Source organism: Monodelphis domestica, chromosome 2, assembly GCF_027887165.1.
Source record: "Monodelphis domestica isolate mMonDom1 chromosome 2, mMonDom1.pri, whole genome shotgun sequence".
Lineage (NCBI taxonomy): Eukaryota > Metazoa > Chordata > Mammalia > Didelphimorphia > Didelphidae > Monodelphis > Monodelphis domestica.
The window spans coordinates 66,909,566-66,926,252 of record NC_077228.1 but is presented as its reverse complement, the minus strand read 5'-3'; the positions used below and the strand labels follow the sequence as shown (position 1 = coordinate 66,926,252).

At 34.0% G+C, this 16,687-nt stretch overlaps 1 protein-coding gene across 9 annotated transcripts in view; it reads right to left on the bottom strand.

Annotated features, from left to right (window-relative positions):
- The window catches only part of DNM3 (dynamin 3), a 647,411-nt gene that overhangs the window by 377,175 nt on the left and 253,549 nt on the right, over positions 1 to 16,687 (bottom strand). For 6 of the 9 annotated variants that reach the window (XM_056815556.1, XM_056815550.1, XM_007480786.3 and 3 more), the window contains exons 13-14: positions 4,109 to 4,160; positions 3,252 to 3,281 (exon numbers count right to left, since the gene is read on the bottom strand). In XM_056815556.1, coding sequence (XP_056671534.1) covers positions 3,252 to 3,281; positions 4,109 to 4,160 — 82 coding nt within the window. The remainder of the gene's footprint in view (positions 1 to 3,251; positions 3,282 to 4,108; positions 4,161 to 16,687) is intronic. The other 3 variants (XM_056815554.1, XM_003340120.4, XM_056815555.1) reach the window with 1 other exon arrangement.

The window sequence follows — 16,687 nt, the reverse complement described above, 5'->3', positions numbered from 1 at the left end:
CAAGCATTTGTTATCATAAGGGAGATTGAGGTTTCAGTCAGTTCTAGCAGTCCAAGCCCATGTGGGGGAATTGCATGGGAGACATAGGAAGATGGAGAGAATGGGAGCTTCTTCCTCCTTCCCCTCCCAATTTAAATATTTGTTTGTAAATAGTTTCTCTCCCCCTTTCCTTCCAAACTAAAAGCTTCCTGAGAGCCAGGATCATTTTGGTCTTTTTTCTGTATCCCTTGCACACAGCACTGGTGTTTGAAAGGTGAAAACTTAATAAATGCTAGTTGACCCTTTGACTGGCTGCCAAATGTGATGGTAATGCTCATTCATTAGAAAATTTAAATAACTTCAATGTTCATTAGAAAAGTCACTTTATAATACACATGTGATTATGCAAATAAATTTGCATCGTTTATTAGATAAATAGCTCTAATAAAAGAATGAATCATGAGATTCTTGTTGTTGTTCAGTTCTGACCAAATTCTTCATGACCTCATTTGCAGTTTTCTTGGCTAAGATACTGAGTGGTTTGCCATTTCCTTCTCCAGTTCATTTTACAGATGAGGAACTGAGACAGATAAGATTAAGTGACTTGCCCAGAGTCACATAGCACCTATGTGTAGTCTGGACTTGAACTCAAGTCTTTCTGACTCCAGGCCTGGGGGTCTATCCACTATGCCACTTGGTTGCCCCAAATGAGATGCTTACTACCAGTCAAACTCTATAAGACACTAGCAAAAATATTTAATGTTACGAAAAATTTATCAATAAAAATATAAATTCCATAAAACAACAAAGAATTAAGAAATGATGATCCTTCAGTATCCCCTTCTTACTAGCTGAAATTGTGTAAAACAAAGGCTGAGTCAGAAAGAATGCTGGACTTAACTACTGTTTGAAAATGCTGTAGATTACTTACATTCTATCAACAAGCGAAGCAATTGAATTTAACCTCTAGTTATCAGGTTAATTATTTAAAATAGGAAGTTCCTGGATGGCCCTAATCCAACTGGTCACCCACCTCCCAAGGCCATTTCACTGGGAAAATCTACTGAGCCACTGCCAACCCTTTTCCTCCCTACCTGTAGCCTCCCTAACAGCAGTTTCATGATGTCATGCAATGTTTTTTACCTATGAAGTTTTATGTTGGAGGGTCTCCCTCTAACTTAATTTATCTTTAAAAGTTAATTTGGGGGGCATCTGGGTAGCTGCCTAGCGAGGGGGAGGTCTTGGGTTCAAATCTCAACTCAGACATTGCTTAGCTGTGTGAGCCTTGGCAAGTCACTTAATCCCTTTGCCTAGCCCTTACTGCTCTTCTGCCTTGGACTGGATACTGAATATTGATTCTAAGATGGAAGATAAGGATTTTTTAAAATTTTAATTTGGATTTTAATTTAATTTAAATTGGATTTCCAAATTAATTTGGAAATACTTTCCACACTGTTTATTCTGGATATTTTTTGCGTAACTTGCTCCACTTGGCAAAATTGCTAACTAAGTCACTGAATAAAAGGTTGCTTTGGTTATTTTAAGTACATTAGAAGATAGACTAACCTGTGGCTTAAAAAGAAACCTTTCCAAGTCAGGTCAAAACCTCAGACGACAGCATTAAAGACCAAAGATGAAGTGTGAGAAGAGAAGTTAATAGCAGAAAATAGAAAGCTCATAATACCTCATCAGAGTCATAGATCATACTCATGTTGCACAAATACAAACATCCAGATTCATAAATAAATAACAATGTTTCATTTCATTATTTAAAGCACATTCCAGTCAAGCCAGAAAAAAAAATGGAATCCAAAGGAATACTTGCAACATTAACCTGTATAACGAACGGCATGCTGGGTACGCTGGAATAAGTGGTGTGTGTCCCTTTAAACATGTTCGCTCTGGTTCTATCTTTCAGGATGCTTAGAGCTTCTTTAAAACGTGACAATACACAAGCCAAAAGTCATGGATGGTTTTGATATTCCTCATTGTTATGCAATTGCATGTGATGTTTCATTCACTCTCAATACTGATTAAATCGATGCATAAAATATATCACACACTCTAATACGTGTCTGTGTTAATGGGCTAGAGAGAATTTTTAAAGTTAGGAAAGAGGGATATTAATTTATATTGTAAAATGTAAATTCAATGAAAGCAGGTGCTGTTTTGATTTTGTTTCTGTGTCCCCAGCCCCTAATTAGCATAATTCCTGTCACATCTGTTACATCCTAAATACCTAACGTTTATCATTTGTTGGATGAACACTAATGAGGTTTTTGCATAGAGAAAAAATCTTGATTTGCATATTAATCTCATCAGAATAATTTGCTATAGGTTTTCATTTTTTATTCTTTTTAATAATGGTGATATGTTAACATACCTAGATCTTTCCTGCAAAAGCTTCATTAAGTAATATAGAATTGATGAGGAACGAGTTCAGATTGTTCTCAAATAATATGTACACATTCTTTAATGGAAAGTGAGACTTTGTCATTCAGTCTTTAGGTTTGACTTTGTACCTGTTAAAATTAGGTTTTAATGGTCTAAAAGGAGGGGGGAATGGCAGAATTCCTTCTGCCTATTTCAAGGAAAATGTCACATAGCGCCTTTATGTATCTTTCTGCATACCAGAAAGAATATTGGTTCTAATGTTCCCCGCTTTTTGTATGCCAAAGAACTCAGAAGTCAAGACCCTTTCCGTATATCTATCTTTAAAAGGATTAGATCTTATTCACAGGAAATGTCACTCAGCTTAACATTGTTTTTAGCTGTTTATTTTTATAAACTTTAGTTAAATCAAGTAATTGTGCTAATAGAATATGAGAAAATCATATCCTAGAAAATTTGTCCACCTTTCCAAGAAACATAGATTATATTTATTGGAAATATCACAAATGAGGTGTGGGAAACTTATGCCTTAGAAAAAATACAACATGAAAGGATAGAGGCTTTAGAGAATTAGTAATTTTAATGATTACAAGACCCATGACAATTAGAAGAATATCAAAGCATCCATAGTGTTAATGGCATAATAATATAGCATCTTACATTATACTAGTTCATACTTTTTAATCACAGCAAGTTATTAGCAGTGAAGGGATGAACCTTCTTGAGGTTTTCATTTCAGTGAGAGAATGTTAAAGATTAGACAGCCTGGGTTTAAAAACAATTAGTAGCAGCTAGTTGAGTTAATTAGTTAAAGACAAACTTTGCACTTGGGGAAGCTGAATGAAAAAGCAACAGTAAAGCTTACAGAACTTAGCTCGTACAATTTGCCTTGAAGGCGGAAGATTGGTTCCCTGAAATAGCAAAGAATTGTGTTTTAGTTAAGAAAAAAGTTTCTAGAGAAAAATCTGTCATCTATTCCTTCTCCCCCCAAAACAATGAAAATTATAAAATTTAATCTCAGAGGTTCCCATTTTTTATTAATCATTCCTCTGCATCATGAAAATTTATACTAGTTACAAAATCTTCATTGTTTTGACTTGAAAAGGAATAACAATGCAAATATTCATTATCACACAAAACATAACAGAAACAGCAAACTTTTTTTGTTAATGCAATCTCTGCAAAGCGCTATTATTAGTCAGAGACAGCTAATCAGCCTAAAGAATGAATATTGTAAAGATCAAATCAATTTTTTGTAATTAACATCTTCATAAAACCAATAGAAATTCTGACAAAGAGCAAATCAAACAATAGCCTTCCTCTATGAGCTGTCCCTTCACTGTTACCAAGCTGTGCCAACGTGTGAACTAGTCTGCAGCACCAGAAAGCCCATGCAAGTACTCACCAGCACTTTATCCTTTAACTGACTCATAGATTCAGTGATCACCAAATTAAATTTAGGGGTAACATAAGCAGGTCAAATAGTACATAGAGGATGGGAAGTGATAACTCAAAAAGCTATGCAAATAGCAGTTGTTAAAAAGAAATCAAACTGTTAGCAGCACAAAACAACTAATGAAACAACTGCATTTCATTCTGCAAACTTAAAAGGTAAAACACAAGCTGCATGTCAAGCAGAATTTGCATAAAATTATTTGCATCCCAAAAATGTCAATAAAGCAATTTGCCTCCACTTCATTCAAGCATGCAGTTAGTAATTCTTTTACAAAATTCCTACCTGATTTCCAACTGCACTCTTCTTGTGAACCTGACTGCTTCTTTGCTGGGCACTAAGAAAAGCAAAAAGAAAAGTTTCAGTGAAGAAACTCTGAATTAATAGGTATTAAAATAAACAAAAGCTTGATGAAAGTAGAATTGTGTGATGATTTCTAAAGAAGAGATTAGAGATAGGTATGAAACTTGTGAGGACAAACAGGTATTCTCAACTTGTGGCAATTAATGTTTATAGAACAAAAATATGGAAATGCTACAGAAGGAAAGTTGTATCAAGAATCAAATGAATTATAGGTGTTGGTTAAGTACTACAGGTACACAAGAAAGATTTCAGCATGGTAAGTTTGTTAAAGAATACAAAAGTCCACCAAGAATTATATAATTATATATAACTTAGCTTCTGTTATTGTAAAGCATTGTATTATTCTATTATCTTAAACACCTTACAGCTCATCATAATAAAAAATGAAATATTTTTAAAAATAAAAAGACTATTTTGGTTATTCTCAGAAGGCTGGTAAAATCTTCCCTCTATTGATTCCTTAGGGAATCTAAAGAACTTGCTTCAGGGAGCTTTAATGAACTTTTCAACATATTCTCATGGATTCATGTTTTCTAGTAGATATATGATGTAAGTGTTAAAATAATAGAATTCCATGACTTGGTATGCTTTGATCAAAACAGATACCAGTTTGGAACTGTTTCTCCAGCTGCTGGTCCTCAATAATTTCATATACAACGTAAGTACATTATACTTATAGGAAATTTAAAATCATTTCCTTTCATTTAAAAGATATTTGAACAAACTGCTGATTATAAAAATCTTATAAAGTTCGTAGAGAACTATAAAATATTAAACTCTACTTGAGTAACTAGCTATCTAGAGAATGTAAGATAACATTTGGGATCTTCCATTTATATAGGAAAATCCAAATCAGCTAAAACTCTATTGATTCAAAAGATTGTTTTGTAAATGGATCAAGCAACTGGTAAAAAAAAAAACAGAATGGTGTCTGTTATGCATGACTGACTTTTGTATCATGACAGTTGTCATGTAAATGGTTTTATTTATTTACTTTAATGAAACTTCTCATTGAAGAAAAGAAATGATGTACATCTATCAACAATAAGGCAGTAATAATCCAGAATCTAGTTGGACCTTTAGACCCCTTGAAATCTGTCTGTGGACTCCAGGTTAAGAACCTGTCTCTGAACTTCTTTAGATATCTCATCAGCACCAATAAATTTCAACAACTGGTCTCCCTAAGTATTCTTTTCCTGAATCACTAAATCTTGCTCTAATTTCCCTGCTGAACTCAAATCATTTGTCATCAACTTCCTGGAAAGATACCTACTGAATGTTTGTAGGTCTCTCAAACTAAGGATGACCAATACAGAATTCAATATTTTCTGTCACATATAAATCCTTCTGTCAGACTTCCCTATCTCTATTAAGAGCATCTCCATATTCCTATTTCCCATTGCAAAAAATTTTATAGACAAACCAGACCACCTCCTGTTCCCTAAACTCAGTTTTTCATATCCTTCCAACAGATATTTGCATGGAGTATACTACTTCATCTCTCACCTAAGGGGCTACTTCTTCCATAAGACTCTCCCTTTCCCTCTAGTTCTTAATGCTTTCTCCTCTCAATGCAAGGTAGGCTTTCTTCTAGGTCATTTTAATATTTTGTAGATTTCTCCTTTATTCCTTCCCCAAGCTACATGCCTAACCCCTTCTTTTCCAGTCATATATGATCCTGATAATATAGTAGGCATTCAGTGGAATCCCAGCTCACCTAAAACAAAGGCACCCATGGTGAAACCGGGAAACTGCTGCTAGAAGAAAGCGGGTCTGGAAAAATTCCATGTTGAGCTACCATGTGAGTGAGAGCTGCTTTAAATCTATATGACTGAAGTACAATTTCCCCCCCTGTGTATCTAAGGGTGAAGAATTCATTCATTCACTCACCATGTAGTAAGCTGGGGTAGGAAGGTCCTGAGAACCACTTTCCCTTCCCACTTCCCTTAGCACTCTGAAAAATGGACATGGAGTTTTGGTCTTGCTTTAATTATCCTTTTCATTCTGAGGTGAAAGGAGTAGAGTTTCTGACTGAGGAGCTCAGGTCAGAGGATCTCAAAATCTTTAGGCCAGATGATACAATAAGCCCAACAAAACAAACAAACAAACAAACAAAAAACCCCAAGAAACAAAGTTGCATGAGTGGTGGTAGGTTGAGGCTGGACCTGGAATGATGGGACTAAGCTGTGGAGGAAGTAAACTAAGTTATAAGCATCTTTTATCATTCTCATTTTCAATATCTGTATCTACTGACTCTTTCCTTGTCATCTACCAACACTCCAAGGATTTCTCTGCTACTTAAAAACTTTATCTAAAAGCTACTGCCTTATATTTCTCTTTCCCTTTAATAGTCAAAATTCTAAAAAGGTAATTCTACAAACACAATTGCTAGGGGGGATTCAGGAAAACAGTTTAATTTTCATTTCTTTAATTAATAGTGATTTTGAACATTTTTCATATGATTATAGATAGATTTGATTTTTTCTTAAATTTTCATGTTTATATCCTTTGTCGAGTCAACTATTGTGTAATGACCTTATTTATATAAATTTAACTTGGTTCTTTACTCAGTATATATTTGAGAAATGAAGCCTTATCAGAGGAACTTGCTATGAATTTTTTAATATTACTTCATTGTCTATGGTAACTTCCAGCATAATGTAGTTTCCTTGATTATCTCTTAATTATGTCTAATTTTACTTTTGCTTTGTCTGAGATCATGATTGCTACCCCTTCCTTTTTTGTTTCAGTTGAAGCACATTAGATTTTTCTCTAACTCTTTATTTTAACTCATTGCTTGTCTTTCTGTTTTAAGTATATCACTTGTAAATAACATACTATAGGATTGTTGTTTATTATCCATTCTATATGCATTCATTTTAAGGGTGAGCTCATCCCATTAATATTAACAGTTATGATTACTAACTCTTTCTTTCTATCCTGTTTTCTTCTGTTTCTTTATATCTCTTTTTATCCTGACTCTCCAAAAAATTTGTTTCTAACCACTGCCTCCTTTAATCTACCCCCCCTTTTATCACCATTTCATTTCTATATCCCTTCCCAACTATTTCCCTATTCAGTAAATTACATTTCTCCGCACAACTGAGTATATTTAAATGTGAATGTATGTGTGTGTTTTCTGCACCCTTTGAATGAATTTTGTTGAGAGTGTCTTTCCAACATTGCCTGCTACACCTCACCACAATTTTCTTTCCAGCATAAAAGCTCTTCCTTTTACCTCTCTTTTATGTGAGGAGATATTCCCCATTCAGTCTCTCCCTTATCCCAAAACATCTCTCTTTTTCATTCCTTCATTTTTTAGAGATAATTCTAACATAATCAACTCATTCCCAAGACCTCTGTCTATGTAAACTTTTAACTGCCCTGTTAATAAAAAAAAGTTCTTGGGGTTATATACATATATCATCTTTTCATATACGAAGGTCAGCATTTTAACTTAATAGAATTTCTTAAGAGTTCTCTTTTATGTTTACATTTTATGCTTCTCAAGTCTTATGTTTGAATATCTGATTTTTATTCTGCTCTGACATTTTCATTAAAATTCTTTAAAGTCCTCTATATCAATAAATATCCATTTCCCCACCTAAAGATTAAATTCCTTTTTGCTAGGTAAGTTATTCTTGATTAAAATCATAGCTCCTTTATCTTATAGGAATATCATATTCCAAGCCCCCTGCTCCTTTAATGTGGAAGCTGCTAAATCTTATGTGATCCTGACTGTAGCTACACAGTATTTGAATTATTTCTTTCTGAATATATAGAATATTTTCTCTTTGATTTGGAAGCTTTGGAAATTGGCTATGATATTCCTGGAAGTTTTCATTTGGGGATCTCTTTGAACAGGTGATTGGTGGATTCCTTCAATTTCTATTTTATCTTCTTAAACTAAAATTTATGACTTTCAAGTAGTTCAATAATTCTTAAGTTATCTCTCATGGAGCTATTTTCTAGGGTCAGTTATTTTTTCCAATGAGATATTTCACAATTTCTTTTTTTTCATTCTTTTGACTTTGTTTATTGATTCTTGATATTTCATGGAGTGATTAACTTTGAATCACCCAATTCTAATTGGTAAGAAATAATTATTTTCACTAGATATTGCACTTCTTTTTTTCCATTTGGGCAATTATTCTTTTTAAAAAGTTCTTTAGTGAATTTTTGTGCCTCTTTTTATAATTTGGACAATTATAATTTTAAGGTATTTTTTCCATCATTTTGGTACCTCTGTTTTGCCAAGCTTTTAATTCTCTTTTTCATGTTATTGCATAACTTGTTTTTTGTATTTTTCTAGATTATATGTAGATATAATTTTAATAATAATTTTCTGATATTTTGTGATTCAAGTTCTCTCCCTCTTTCCTACCTCCTCCTGAGATGGAAGGTAATATGATATAGGTTATATATATGATGTCATGAAATACATATTTCCATGTTCATCATGTGAAATAAGATATATATTACTTATATGAGATAAAAATTTATAAAGGAAATAATATGAAGAATGGTATGCTTCAATCTGCATTCAGACTCCATAAGTTCTTCCTATGAAAATGGAAAGACTTTTCTGTCATGAATCCCTTTGAGTTGTCAGATCTTTGTATTGCCAATTATTGTTAAGTCATTTACAGTTGATCATCAAACATTATTGCGGTTACTATGTACAATGAGCCACTGATGCAATCTCCTTTTTCCTGTACTGAGTACTGCCCTGACTCAGTTGGCCTACAATAAGCAAAGTGAAACATCTCAAATCATGGGACCAGTGTTTAATCACCCTGTTTTATCATACCCTACATATGACTCTATTTAAAAATAATTACAGAAAATATTTACCACAAGATTATAAATAACATCTGGGAATCTCAAAGAGAGAGAGACAGAGAGAGAGAGGAGAGAGAGAGAGAGGAGAGAGAGAGAGAGAGAGAGGAGAGAGAGAGAAAGAGAGAGAGAGAGGAGAGAGAGAGGAGAGAGAGAGGAGAGAGAGAGAGAGAGAGAGAGAGAGAGAGAGGAGAGAAGAGAGGAGAGAGAGAGAGAGAGAGAGAGAGAGAGAGAGAGAGAGAGAGAGAGAGAGAGAGAGGAGAGAGAGAGAGAGAGAGAGAGAGAGAGAGAGAGAGAGAGAGAGAGAGAGAGAGAGAGAGAGCTAGTTTTGGCTGTTTGTATGTTCTGATGCTTCCAAGGTGGTTATTATCCTTCAGAGAAGTATGGTCACTGCTCTCCTGGTCTGTACTCTGATCTTTATAAGAAAGGACGCTGGTCCACTGTAGTCACAGGTGCTAGTATTCCTCTTTGCTTTGATACTGGGGCCAGGACCCCGTCTCCCAATCACCAGTATTTCTCTTAACCATAGAATTGCAACACTGAACTACATATGAGCTTATATGAATTGCCAATCAAAGCCAGTTATCCTCAGCAATGAGTCTGGTAATCTCTTTCTCATCAGTTATCCAATCCTTTTACTGTCTCTGGTCTGAAACACCAAGCTGGGCTGCTGTGGCTGCTGCTACTGATGTTGCCAAGTATATGGGGTCCAGAAAGGTCTTCAGCCACATGTCAGAAGCTTTTGTGACCACCTTCTTAGGTTTTTCTTAGACTCAAAAGATGTCTCACCTCAACCGTTTGTTGACTCTGCAGCTTAAAATTTTGACTTGAAATGTCATTTTAATGTTTTTTTGGAAGGGAATGTTGGGTGAATTCAGCTAGAAGTGAGGGGGCTATGCTTAATCCACCATCTTCACTCCACCTTCTGGAAAGCCACTTTACTTCAAGTTTCACATTGCGGGGAGTTATTTCCCATCTTTTCTTTTTGTACTTTCAATGACTATATAGCTGACATATTCCTTACTGACTTGAGTTATTTTTATATATAGTGTTTGGGAATTATGGGTATAACTATGTCATTTAACATTTATTTTGATAAATAAAGCTAAAAATTAACTTAAAAGGACTGCTTGTTGGTGTTTTGGAATAGTGAGCAAGACACAAAAGTGTAGCATGCAGTCTATGAATTGCATGTGTAATGTTGGAGGAAAGAGAAATTCCCATGCTGAATGGAAACTGATGAGAAAAAAAGTAAAACAGTAGTCTGATTCCATTGGCATATTTTTTAGCACCAGTTGGTTGAGCCACTGATGCAATCTCCTTTTTCCTGTACTGAGTACTGCCCTGACTCATTGGCCTACAATAAGCAAAGTGAAACATCTCAAATCATGGGACCAGTGTTAATCACCCTGTTTTATCATACCCTACATATGACTCTTTTTAAAAATAATTACAGAAAATATTTACCACAAGATTATAAATAACATCTGGGAATCTCAAAGATTTACAAAAATTTAGTCACCACTCTTATAAGAATAAGCCTTAAGATGAGTGCACACATATGTGTATACACACACACACACGCACACACACACACACACACACACAAGCCATGCATTCTTCCTTTTTTAACATTAGATTTTCAAAAGGAACACAAGGAAAAGCATTTCCCAAATAGCTCCTGCAGTTGGGGGTCGATGAAAGAAAGGCTCTCCATGTTCACAAGTAAGGGTGATATTGGAGACACACTAATAATCTGAATTTAAGAAACAATGGCAAAGAATTTTACATTCCCTAGGCTGGTAAAATACACATAGAAGTAGTCTGTAAACAATAGATTGCATTCATATAAGAATAGGAGATAACCTCTTAATAAACCAGAGTCTTCAGACAGGGATAAGAGAAATAACATGAGAAGAAAAACCAAGGGATAGGTCTATAGTCTGATGCCAAGGTTCTAATATACTGTATTTAACAGTAGCATTCCATGGGAGAATTCTGTACACATTCTGTAGAAGAGAGAAAAAGATATAATGAACGCTACAAGTCATAGAATTTTCATGGTGCTCATATAACAAGGACTGAAGTATGCACACTGTATCATTTCAACTGTGAGAAAACAGGTGTCAGGACATACTCAGCACACTGGAAAACAAACAAACCTTGGTCTGTTATATGGCATTGAGATATCACTTTAACAGGCTGTGCGGCACATATATTTCCTTTAAACCACTAGAGAACATAAATCTCAGTAACTCAGAAGCCAGATTGTCCACGTGGTACAAATGGAAGTGAACATGAGAACTTGAAAGCTCACTACACAAAAGCTCTCTGCTAATAAGCTTGCCTTTCTATTTAAATGGTAGGATTAAGGAGAAAAATAGAAGTAAAAAGAATAATTTCATCAACTATTATTTATGTAAATTACAAAACGAAATTCTGTGTATGGGAAGAAATAGGATTTGATGCTTTTTTAGACAAAGAGAATGATAAATTCAGTCCATAAAACTGTTTTTACATCTGAAGTAGTTGGTTGTTAAAAATAAAAAATTTAATGTAATTGAAAAATTATACATTTAGACATCAGAAAAATCCAGAGAAAAATCATTCTACAGCCATATTATAAATATGGGGAAACTTGGCCATATTATAAATAACACATACTTTATGACCTAAGTGTAATACCAGTGAAATGGAAGGAGAAAATGTGCTAGGTGAATAATATAATGAAATCTTCAAGAAATACTTCAAGGAAAATAAAACTGTAGTAAGTGTGTATTATAAAGGTCTCAGATCTAATCTAAATAAGAAACTGGCTCAAATTCATAATAACAAAAGTCATTCACCAATGGAATTTGTAATGGATGGCCATGAACAGGCAAATTTTCCAAGGGAAAAAATCTAAGCTACCAATAACTATGTGAAAAATTAAAAAACCAATAGAGAAATTCAAATTGGAGAAAACTCTTTGAGATTTTACCTAATAGCCACTAGATGGCCAGGATAACAAAAGACAAAAATAGCAAAAGTTTTTGGAGCTATGGGAAAGCAGGAGCTGTGAGTTGTTTCTGCTATTTTCAAAAGCAATGTAGAATTATGCCCTACAAGGTAGCAAAATGTACATAGGCATTGGCCAGCTACAATACTACTAGGTATATATGCCCAAAGAGATCAAAGACAGAGAAAAAGGATCTATATGTTTATGTGTGTATTTATATTTATAGCAGCCCCAAACTGAAAATTAAGGAAGTGTCCTATTAGGGAATGGCTAAATAATAGTATGTGAATGGAATAGAATATTATTGTGTCATCAGAAAATTTTAAATGTGAACTTGCTAAGTATACTGGAAAGACCTATATGAACTAATGCAGGTCAAAGCAAGCAGAATTAGGACAAATTTATATGACAGTCTTATAAAGAAAAAATAGTTCTAAAAGACATTCTTCTGGTAAATGCAATGATAAATCATGAATTGAGAAAAATTTTAAAAGAAACATACCATTCACATTCTGTTAACAAAGATAAAGAATTTAAAAGGGGGAAGGGGAGAGAGAGAGACAGACAGAGACAGAGACAGAGACAGAGACAGAGACAGAGAGAGAGAGAGAGAGAGAGAGAGAGAGAGAGAGAGAGAGAGAGAGAGAGAGACTGTTTTGGGGAAGGTTCCTTATGCTTTTTTTAAAAGAGGATTTTATTTGAGGGATGTTTTGTTCAACTTAGGATGGGGAATTGGAGGGATAAGATAAATGAAAATTACCTATACTTGGGAACCATTTTAAAGATTCAAGCATCTATTTTTAAAAGGAAAAAAATACATTATTCTAACATTAATAAAATTTGATTAGTATAGGGCAGATACCTGCACTGGAGTAAAAAACACTATCTATGGGCATAATTTTCTACATTTTCTAATTCGGATATTTTAAAATACCCATTGTAATATAAATTAGCTTTGAAAATCCCATTTTAGGGGATAATGGAGAGATTCTTATTATGTGAATTTTAAATCCTAATCAAGTTGTAGTGACTCATCAAACAATGTTTTCTATGACAATAGGAACTTAACTTCATTTTATTTATATATATATGTATATAAAATTTATAAAGTGGTTTCATCACAACAGACCTATGAACTACTATATGTCATATAAAAATAACAACATATCTTTTATATTGCATTACTTTGCAAAGCTTTCCATATAAGTCACAGAATCAAAGACTCTTTGATTCATAAGCAATCTCAGAGACCATTAATGCCATTTGGACAAGATTAGGAGTCCCTACAATATGTTTAACATGTGGTCATCTAGACATTGCTCAAAGACCTCTAGTCCAATTCCAGTTCCAAAAATCTCTTTTAAATAGATCCAACTGTTGGGATTTTTTTCCTTACATGCTTATCACAGAATCTTAGAATTGGAAGTATCCTTATTAACCAACTAGTTCAAACCCATATAAAAAAAGTCAGCACTCTAATATATCTCACATGTGCTCATCCAACTTCTATATTCAGAATTCCAAGGAAGGGGAAACCATCACCCCTGGTATCAACTCCTCTGACTTCAGGAGAGATCTGTTCAGAAGTTTTCCTCATTTTAATTCTAAATTTGCCTCTTTTGCAACTTTCATACATTGAAATGTTTCTGGTTCTTCCTTTTGGAATCTACAAAATATCTAACACCTCATCCATGCGACAGCTTTTTAAAGTACTCAAATACAGTTATCATATCCCTCCAAAATGTGTGCTTCTCCGGAATGTTGGTCAATAATTTTAGTCACGTCTATTTGTGACCTCATTTGGGATTTTCTTGGCAATGATACTAGAGCATTTTCCAATTACTTCTCCAACTTATAGATGAGGAACAGAGACAAACTGGATTGTCCATGGTCACAAAGTTAGGAAGTGTCAGAGGCCAGACTTGAAATCAGGAAGATAATTCCAACACTTTACCTATTATACCACCTTACTTCTCTACCTGCTTATCCCCCAGAGAAGTGTTCCCATGTCTTTCAACATCTTCATATGATGTGGACTCAATTCACCATCTTTTACCATTATAGTTGTCATTTTCTATAAGCCTTCCAACTTATCAATGTCATTCATTCCTAAATTGTGACTCTCAGAATTTATAATAATATTTTGGATGTAAACTGACAAGAATAATCATAATTATACCTCCCCAAATGACCAAATATTCTTTAGTCTTTGTGGCTACTGAATCATGATTCAGCTGATTCATTTGTAGTTCACTAAAATGTACAGATTTTTTTTCAAACTAGTCTTTAACCAGGTCTATGCCATCTTATATTAGTATGACTAATATTTTATTTTTTATTCAAGTGATAGACTTTATATTAAGACCAAATGCATTTCATTTAATTGGTTCTATCTAATGCTGTTGGGATCTTTTTTTTTTATCTTAAATCTACTGCCTAGTATGTTAGCTATTTATCATAGTTTTGTGTCTTCTATCATTTGATAAGCCATCTATGCCTTTGTGTAAGACTCAAAAGAAACAGATCCCTGAGGGAGCATAAGGTCTTAGAAAACCACAAATTAACAATGTCTATGTTGTATTATATTTTTATTTATTTTGCTTAATATTTCCTTATTACATTTTAATCTGGTAGGAGATGCACTGGAGAATTTTTGCGAATTTTGAGGCTGATGCCTCCAAATTTAAATAGAAATTACTAATAAAAAATGTAAAATAGTTCAGAGCCAAACATAGATTCCTAGGAAACTCCACTGGAGACAACTTGCAAGGTAAACATACAACTAAAAATCACTACTCAAGCATTAACCAGTACTGAAACAATCTCATCATACTATCATCTTGTCCAAATGTCGCCATATTTTCCACAAGAATAGAATGAGCAACTTTATCAAAGACTTTGCCAAAAATTTGAGGAAAGAATATTATTCCTCATATCTATAAGTTTAATAGCCCAATCAAAAAGATAGTTAGTTGATCATAACTTCTTTTAATTAACTACTATTTTTCCAAAAGAAAATGGATAGCTTATAGGTAAAGTAAAAGAACCCAAACTATCAGAAATATTGAAGTAAGAAAGACAATATTAAGCTGACTAAGCATGACATTGAAATGAATATACTATTCAAGATACATCTAAAATACCAACATTGTGGCATTCCAGTTGTCAAACCATAGATGTCCATTACAAACACTGTATCAATTTCTACATTTCTCCCATCACACTTATCTTTGGAACATTCTCAACTTTAGCGTGTGGTTTATATAATAAGTAGAAGACAAAGGAGTAATTAAAATCACTTTTTGTAGGAGAGTTTCTGTAGCATGGACTATACTTGATACACACATTTCAAATGTATGATATCTCATCCACTTGATTGTCAAAGGAAAGACGCTTTGGAGCACAGGTATCAAACAACATTTTCCACCAAAGTGACAAAGGACAGTTACATTCTGTATTTCCCTCTTGACAGTCTGCCAATGAAGTGTAAAGAGTAGAGTTAAAATGTCAATATTGCTTCCAACTACTTAATCCAATATAATTTTTAATTGGCAAAAGAGGAACCAATTATTATGTAGCTTCCATTTGTTGCATTTGCTACTGGGATGAAGTGGTAAAGAGGCTTGAAATGTCACAACAAACTCGCCAGTTTCTAATCATCTTTACAACCAGAAAATGGTCTTTTTAACCAGTGGAGCAGACCACACATATCATTTCAAACCACATGAAGAAAAAAGATAATTAACTATTGAACCACTGAAATGATCTGGAAATGCTCTACTAAGTAGTCTTACAGGTTGATTTTGTTCATTTGTTTTGTTTTTAAAGAGCAAGGTACAGAACATCTGCCAACTGCCATTTGAGTGTCCTGCTAAATAGCAGTGATATTTTCCTAAGCAGCCAGGAGGTCATAAGTCAACTGTTCATTTTGCTTTGAACTATTTTGCAAACTGCTCACTTGATTTAGGCTGGAACATATTCCTAAATTTTTAGGAAAAGAAACCATTGATTTCTGTGGTAAATATCTAGTTAACCATGGTAATATTATTTAATTTATCCTCTTTGAAGATATTTTATTTCCTACAGAAAGATTCCCATAATCCCAACATATCAGAGATATATAAATTTTATGATAGATCCTAACCCAAGATGTGTGTCACTATCTAAAAGTTTGTGCCTCAGGAAATTCTGGGAAGGGGAGAACCATTTGTCATCTAATAGGAGAAGCTCTAGGAATGACACCACTAAGACCTATGCCAGTGGCCAAAGGGACCTGCAACCCTATAGGGCATGATCAACTTCTTTTACCCTGAATGAGATCCATAGCTTGTTTCTGATTGAGCTATGTTCATTTTTTTGTAATCATTTTTTAAGTTATTCTTCGACCATCTTCCTTTTTATCTTTTCTAGAATTTCCCAAGAACTGAAATACTCTGATCTATACTCTTTTGCTGCCTTATTTGAACATTTGGACATGCTTCTTTCTCTAATCTTATAGAACATCTCTTATTTTTCACTGTCTTTGAAACATCCCCTGATGCTGACTCACTATTCATATTAGTTGATAATTGTTGGGGAAACATACCAGTGAGGGGCTCAGGAGTTTAAAATATTTAAAAGATACCTCAACCACCCAAAGGTGCCTTTAGAACTACAAATATATA